We start from the raw sequence: 8,730 nt of genomic DNA on the forward strand, positions 1-8,730 counted from the left end.
CACACACATTGCGAGCAAAACATTTCCGTGAACTCCCTTTGGACAGTGGCGAGAAAATGTTCATTTTGTGCAATTCTACAAATTTTGCCATGTAGTGTCGAGAAAATATTGCAGTTTTTAAGCAAGTTTTCTGCAATTGTACTCATTTTGCCATTGGGCGGAGAGGGAAAAATAGCTGTTTCAACCATGATTAGGAAGTTTAGATTTGTAATTTAGTCCAGTGACCAGCTACCTAAATTTAATAATCATGGTTGAATTGCCGGCCGGGTGGCCCCCCATTGGTAGTCAGTCTCACTCCGATATCATATTAGAAACTAATAACATTTCTCTCCACCCTATGGCCAAATCAAATCAAACTTTAATTATTTGTCACATGCGCCGAATACAACATGTGTAGACCTTACCGTGAAATGCTTACAGTGGGGCAAAAAAGTACTTAGTCAGCCACCAATTGTGCAAGTTCTCCCACTTAAAAAGATGAGAGAGGCCTGTAATTTTCATCATTGGAAAACAAGACAAAACTATTGGAAAATGAAAAGTGGATCGGCGGTGGCGAGAAGGCCGGTGACGTCGACTGCCGAACGCCGCCCAAACAAGGGGAGGGACCGACTTCGGCGGAAGTCGTGACAACAGCTTGCCAGTGTTGCACTCAGAACAGCAGTAGTCAGGGGCAAATGGTAGGGAAGAGGATGAGTTAGGTAACTCAGACACAGGCCCAAAACAAGTTAAGTTCCCCAGTATCCCCTTGACTGTTCTGGATTGCAAAACTGAAGAGACACATCAAACACACCAGAAAGCAACATAAGAATAGGATATGATGGAGAAAGACACCAGACAAGACAAAGAGACAACAACAGAAGAATAGGATATGATGGAGAGAGACACCAGACAAGGCACAGAGACAGAAACAGAATAGGATATGATGGAGAAAGACACCAGACAAGGCACAGAGACAGAAACAGAATAGGATATGGTATATGGTGTAGAGAGACACCAGACAAGGCACAGAGACAGAAACAGAATAATAGGATATGATTGTAGGGTTACAGATGTTTTCAGAAGATGGGCAGCGACTCTGCTGTCCTAACTTCAGGATGAAGTCGGTTCCACCATTGGGGTGCCAGAACAGAGAAGAGCTTGAACTTGGCTGAGCGGGAGCTGCCCTCTCGTAGAGGTGGGAGCCTGAAGGTAGGGACATGACTGGAGACATGATAATAATATTTGTTCATACACACAAACGACCAAAATGACAAGATACTCGGACATTAGCATAATGAGCTCAATAAAACGGCCCATGTCTAAAACGCAAAACCAATAGCCTAGGCCAATGAAAAGAATAGATAGACAGATTGTAGGCCTACAATATGATGAAGAAATTATAATCCACCAACTTTACAGTGGCACTTACTTATCCAAATTACTTTTTCCCTTAATTGTATTTTGAAATATTGTGAGAGTCATTTTAGCTGCCGCCTGCTGTTTATTGACAGCCGCCCACAACTCAGAAATGAGCTGTTGGATATTTGCCACGCGGGCTGCTCAACGGCGGGATTCCCAACTGTAGGCCTATGCCTTTTTTATATAACTAAACACAATCCACAACTATTTTGTATACAGAAGCCATTGACCCTCTGGCACAATTATTATCTCTGGTGTAGTGCTTTTAATGATTTCATTTATTTCAGTACAGACAGGAGTAATTATATACTGTGATTTTGCTAATTTATTTATATTTATCTGCAGCATTTATAGCACCACTTCCGGCGGCAATGGTTTCTTCCACGGATTGTGTACAGTAACACCATATGAGGTTATTGCGTAGCTAGGTCTACTGTTACAATCACATTTAAAATAATCTATCAGCCTACAGTTAAAAGAGAACACATTCAGTAGGCTAAGTCAATGAAGCCAATAGTGTTTTCAGTTATATTGTTATAGAACCTATGTAGGCCTCATGTCTGTTTTGAACCAGCGTAGCACAGTTTCAATGTCCATAAGGCTAATAAGAAAACACGTCAAATGGCCAATGGGAAAAGTGTCAAAATGACTATTCGCATCAGTAGGCTAAGTGACTGAAATGCATTAGAAAAGTATTGGAGAGTTCAGGAAAACATCAGGGAAGCTTATCAGGTAGGTTATAGGCCTACTGTGTGTGTAGAGAACATCTGCATTGCTTTCAATTGCTAGACTAATGATCATGAGCACTGATCTCAATTTAGCTAATATTTTCCAGCCTAATTGTAACCAAATATCCAATTGGACATTCAGTGAAAAACGAAAATCTTACATTGAATGATTTATCAAGACGTGTCCCCCCCCGCCATGCTTGACACTGTCAAAACAGGGCTGAAATGATCCGTTGACCTCACATGGCAATCGCTTTACATGTGTTATAAGAAGTGGTGTACTGCTGTGTTTGTTTAGGTAGCCTACTGAAGCACAGCTTTTTGCTCTTATTTTGTCTTAACTTCTGAATGACAGTTGGTACCAACGTGTAGCCTATTATATAGTACATTTGTAGAATATAAGTACAATGCATCCTCTAAATTCTAGAATTGCCTGTGTCTACACACGTGGTTCAATTCGTGAATAAAAACATGTTTTCTTCCTAAAACACCAAATTAGATCTTCCTTATTTTAAACAAGGCAATCATCACTGTCAATCGTGAATGATAATTCCCCATGTTTTACAGGTGAAATGTCCCAATCACTTTCACGGGAATATGATCTTATTGAATGATATAGGCTAAGTAGCCTAATTACTATTTCATCTAATGTTAGAGCCGACGGAGCTAAACACAGCCACCTGGATTTTGTTCCAATCAAAGCATGGCTCGCTGTTGAGTGACATTTCAGCAAACATCCTAAATTGTCATAAGAAATGATGTGGTGTTTTTGATCTAACAGTATCTTAACAGTATGTATGCTATTATATTTGATTTATTATGTAGAATACGATTGAATCATTAAGGCATCTTGTGAGACAGCACCATTCTGAGAAGTGGCAGCTCTACACCCCTGGTTATAACAGTTGGATGACTTCGGGAGTGACACCACAGCTCTATGAACTAAGCGGTGCATTCATTTGGCCCAAAAAATGTATTTCACCATCACAGCAACGCAAAAGATTCAGGGCTGACCCCGAAAGGCAGGGTCCTGGTGATGTCCCTGGTGAGCACGCAGTAGACGGTGGATTCTAATTACAGCACTGTGTGTGTGTGTGTGTGCGTGTGTGTGCATGTGTGTGTGTGTGTGAAAGAGAGAGAGAGAGAGTGTGTGTTTGGGTACTGTGTGTGTGAGAGAGAGAGAGTGTGTGTTTGGGTACTGTGTGATTCTTTAATCAGTTTGGCTCATCGGACAGGTCAGAGTTCATGTTTGAAGTTGTTGAGTGGTTTTTGGCAATGCACTGTAGATGTATGTGTTCCAGAGTAGAGAGTAGCGAGTATTTCAGAGTAGAGAGACCCACAGTAGCAACTGTAATTGACTATTGATGGTGTCTGCTGTGGCAGGTGGGAAGGTGCAAATCACTAGAAAAATATATCATCTCTCAATGTTCTAATCTCTCAATGTTAATCACAAAATGCACCAAATTCATGCATTTAGCTGTTGAAATTATTTGTACATTTTTTTAGGGGGATGCCTCAGGACCACCCTACTGGCATTGGGCTAAACCCCCGAATGTCTTCATATCCTAGAAACGCCCCTGGCTCTGATGCTCCCGATGGGTTTGCCCGATTTTAATCTGCTCAAACGAAATGAGAGGGAGGGAGGGAAGGGGAGAGCGAAGGAAGGAAGAGAGAGAGAGAGAGAGAGAGAGAGAGAGGGGGGTAGTACACTACGAAACTAATCGGATTATGGGAAAGTTTAGCGTGTGCCTGTTCCTCTATTCTACATTGGTTTCTATTCTATTCTACACTGGTTTGGTGTGTGTGGTACTTTTAATTTGTGTACTGTCTGTTTTCTCCCCGAAATGAGGACCGGAATTTTGTCTCATTCGATGATGAAATTACAAATCGGTGGAACTCTCTCGGTTTGATTTGCTGAAGAGGACCTTTGACCTGGTGAATTAAAATGAAGAAAAACCCCACCAATAATCTTCTCATTTCGAGTGCGGACTACAAACCCGTGATGCCTAGGTTGGTACTCCAGAGCGAGAGCAGAAATATGGTGTGATGTTTATTTCTCACGGAATGCGGGATGATGGAGTTATATTAACCGAGAAATATTCCCCAAAGGAGTCGGAGCGGCAGTTGGCCTGTTGGATTACGTCAAAACTATTTGCCAAACCTTCACTTTCATTTCATTTCCAGGCTCTTTACAAAGTTAAACTCATAATCCGCGTTGATGTTGGCAAAAACATCCAAGTGCGCCAGCCCACATCCACCGTTCTTTCCCCCAAAGAGGACAGCCACCCAGGGGGTTAGATGGTTCTGATCACGGACGAGAGAGACGGAGGTGGCTCCTCTACTACGACCCGTGTCAACCAGCTGCAGCAGAGCACCAAAGGCGCCAGCGTTTTCGTCCAGGTCCACCCGACCATAACTGCCGAACCCCCGCCCTTATCAAACGACGACTCATACCTCGGGTCCTGTGAGTCTGAGGGAGACGAGGACGATGACTACGAGGAATATGATGATTTATCGTTATTACCGGACACCAAGAGTATCGCCTCGGACGACTCATTTTACCCACCGGACGATGCGTTCGCGGACAACGAGCGGACCCCCTCCCCGCAGAGTCCCGAGCCGCTGTCGTTCTTCCAGGCGTGCTGCACCAACAATGCCACGATAGTCCGGATCATGATCCGACAAGGTGTGAAGGAGGCGGAGGTGAGGGAGACGGATAAAAACAACAGGGTAAGTCGAGTTCAATGTGCCTATATGTTCAGTGTCAAATAGTTTCCTCGGAAAGTGTTCTGTTCTAATGCATGTATATATCCAGTGGCTGCTCCTCTTGTGTGTTTGGAGATTAGGAAAATATAATTAGGTCGTTTGGACACAATGGCGCGTGAGGTGCGTACTCATATGTGCGTAATTACGCATGGTCAAAATGCGTTTCCAAAGTGATCAACTGTTGCATGTCTGTTGGATGAAGACTTGGGCATTTCACACATTTATGTCACAGGAGATAAACAAGAACATGTCAGCCACTACAACAGTATTCAGATGATCCATATATCACCGACCACTGTACCTGATATTCAAACTTTCAGATTCATGAGGACCTTTGTATCCCAAAGTTAAACCTGTCCTTCCATCCCTGCTGAACTGAGTTGCTAATGTAGTTTGTTCCACATCTAGGCCTAAGTGCTGTGTTTCCCTGGTTTCCCTGGTTTTGTTATGAAACTGGTTCCCTGTAGATGGATGAAACATTACATGGGTATACTGTATTTTACCCAGTTCCATGTTTTATTCAAGTTGTTTGATATAACGGCCATATTCATTTAATATCCTCTCAGGTGTGTGTGTGTGTGTGTGTGTGTGTGTGTGTGTGTGTGTGTGTGTGTGTGTGTGTGTGTGTGTGTGTGTGTGTGTGTGTGTGTGTGTGTGTGTGTGTGTGTGTGTGTGTGTGTGTGTGTTGTTTCTCTCTACCCATAGTTTATGGGTTTAGAGAGAGGAGCCTGGAGCTCTGCTAGTCATAATTACAGCAACAGGAAGACAAAGAGCCTCTCACAGTCAGCAGAACAGCCAGTCTTTATGTGTGTATGTATGTATGTATGTATGTATGTATGTATGTATGTATGTATGTATGTATGTATGTATGTATGTATGTATGTATGTATGTATGTATGTATGTATGTATGTATGTATGTATGTGTGTCTGTGTGGATTGAGGGTAATTGTGAGAGAGTCAGTGTAATATAGGTTTGCTTTCTGACTTTCTAATATGAATCTACCTTCAAATGAAGGGCCTGTTAAGACAGTATTTTACAGAGACTCATGAGAATACTTTTCTAATTTAGGTCTACAGACTGTCCAGCGACACATTATAACTCAATATCTGTTTTCTATAAAACATAGTGTAGATTTTATTAGACAATGTAAGTCAAAGAGACAGCTAGCTTTTATCAACGTTCCGATCCACCTGCTGTTTTAACTGTCATTATGACTCACCAGATGTTTTTCAACCACAGCCCTCACAACAGAGAGACCTAAGAGGAACTTGCTGGAAACCACCAGTGGAGCCCCTCCTCCTTTGACACACAGACACTCAAAGCCACTGAAGACAAACATCCCTTTAAGTCTTCACCTCTGTACGGGGCGGCAGGGTAGCCTAGTGGTTAAAGCGTCCATAGTAACCGGAAGGTTGCAAGTTCAAATCCCCGAGCTGAGAAGGTACAAATCTGTCGTTCTGCCCACTGTTCCTAGGCCGTCATTGAAAATAAGAATTTGTTCTTGCCTAGTAAAAAAATGTTGTTTTGCTTTTTTTCATGCAAAGGACAGTTGCATAAACATACACAGACACACACTTGTTCTATCAGTGCGCTGTATCAGGGGCCTTTCTCAGATTGTACAGTGAAGTGGTCATGCAGTCCTCTCTGTGTGTAATCACTGATGAGGTCAGAGTGCCTGAGGGAGGAGGAGCGGGAACTACATCATCGGAACCGGAGTGCCATGATGCCGACTGGATGTGTCTCTCTGCCTGGCCCTGTGCCTGCTACCCATCTCACCCCATGCTGTATAGCATTCCCTATCAATGCTCTTTTTTGTGTGTGTGTGCGTGTGTGTGCGTGTGTGTGTGTGTGTGTGTGTGTGTGTGTGTGTGTGTGTGTACGCGTCTGCTGTTCATTATACTGAGAGACACTCCTGTCTTCTGTCTCCTGTTCATTACACTGAGAGATACTCCTGTCTCCTGTTCATTACACTGAGAGACAATCCTGTCTCCTGTCTCCTGTTCATTACACTGAGAGACACTCCTGTCTCCTGTCTCCTGTTCATTACACTGAGAGACACTCCTGTCTCCTGTTCATTACACTGAGAGACACTCCTGTCTCCTGTTCATTACACTGAGAGACTCTCCTGTCTCCTGTTCATTACACTGAGAGACACTCCTGTCTCCTGTCTCCTGCCTGCTGTTCTGTAAGACACGCCTACTATTCTTCATGTTACTCAGGCCCGTAGACACTCAGGTTGTAAAACTGATGTACAACGCATTTGCACATAATGGTTGTGATCCAATGGAGAGAATGTCTGCACAAATATGTTTACACAGTAATGCTTATGTTATTATTTTTGTACAGAAAAATGTTTTTCTCACAATGGCAGTGCCAAATTTGTTGTACATCAGTTGTACTATTTGAGTGTGTATGGGGCCAACAAAGGGATTAGTGGTTAGGGTTTGTGATGTGTTTTCAGTTTGCTTAGTCACAGAAACAAGGGACAATGTTTTCATCTGTGAAATGATCTCTTGGATCAGGAATGATGACCTTAGCTATCTGTCACACTGTCAACAAAGCTCTGTTTTGGGTTTGAGTCTCTCTGTGTGACGTACGTCCCATCTCATGTCCTCTGGTGTTACTGAGGCAACATCTATATCTGATACACAGACAGAAACAAAACTAAATCTGTTAAATATTTTATTAAAGCAAGGAGGAACACATATAGAATTCTGTTTACTATTGCTGTAGTTTAGAAGTGGAACCTGGTCAGTTGTAGACAAGGAACGATGAACAGGCTACATGATAGAGTAATATGGTAGCATACAGCAACAGTACACAGTCAACAACCTGTGTAGGGGGTTAAAGGTCATCCTCTGGACTGGACACAACCCTGATGATAGAGAGAACCTCTAAACCAGTGGAGGCTCTTCAGATGAGGAAGGGGAGGACTATAGTCCTCAGTGAGTTTCATAAAAACAAAAATAGTGAAACATTAAAAAAGTTATCCTTTTTAGATATAACTGTACAAAATATATTCACGTCACCAAATAATTGATTAAAACACACTGTTTTGCAGAAAAGGTCTATGGTAGCTTCAACAGCACTCTGTAGAGTAGCACCATGGTGTAGCTGTACGACAGCTAGCTTCCGTCCTCCTCTGGGTACATTGACTTCAATACAAAACCTAGGAGGCTCATGGTTCTCACCCCCTTCCATAGACTTACACAGTAAAACAACTTCCGGAGGACGTCCTCCAACCTATCAGAGCTTTTGCAGCATGAACTGACATGTTATCCATCCAATCAAAGGATCAGAGAATGAATGTAGTACCGAAAGCATAAGCTACAGCTAGCTACCACTGTAGTGTATAAAATGTGGTGAGTAGCTGACTCAAAGTGAGAGAAAGAACAGTTTTTAACTAATTAATTTCTTCCAAAATTAGGGAAAGCAAGAGAGAAAAAGAGAGAGAGAACTTAACTTTAACTTTCACTTAGCTAGCAAATGCATATAGCTAGTTTAGCCTACTCAAACACCGGCTCAAACAGAGAGGGATGCTATGTTAGCTAGCAGGCTATGGCTATCAAACAGAGAGGGATGCTATGTTAGCTAGCAGGCTATAGCTATCAAACAGAGAGGGATGCTATGTTAGCTAGCAGGCTATGGCTATCAAACAGAGAGGGATGCTATGTTAGCTAGCAGGCTATGGCTATCAAACAGAGAGGGATGCTATGTTAGCTAGCAGGCTATGGCTATCAAACAGAGAGGGATGCTATGTTAGCTAGCAGGCTATGGCTATCCAACACTGGAACTCTTCCAAGTCAAGGTAAGCGTTTGGTTTTATGAATTTATCG

General features: G+C 42.7%; 1 protein-coding gene across 1 annotated transcript in view; it reads left to right on the forward strand.

Annotated features, from left to right (window-relative positions):
• The first annotated feature begins 3,828 nt into the window (after window positions 1-3,828).
• The window catches only part of LOC112227656 (ankyrin repeat domain-containing protein 33B), a 25,863-nt gene continuing 20,961 nt past the window's right edge, over window positions 3,829-8,730 (forward strand). Inside the window, exon 1 of the mRNA XM_024392456.2 lies at window positions 3,829-4,856. Coding sequence (XP_024248224.1) covers window positions 4,425-4,856 — 432 coding nt within the window. The 5' untranslated portion in view covers window positions 3,829-4,424. The remainder of the gene's footprint in view (window positions 4,857-8,730) is intronic.

The sequence above is a fragment of the Oncorhynchus tshawytscha genome, linkage group LG29, assembly GCF_018296145.1.
Source record: "Oncorhynchus tshawytscha isolate Ot180627B linkage group LG29, Otsh_v2.0, whole genome shotgun sequence".
Lineage (NCBI taxonomy): Eukaryota > Metazoa > Chordata > Actinopteri > Salmoniformes > Salmonidae > Oncorhynchus > Oncorhynchus tshawytscha.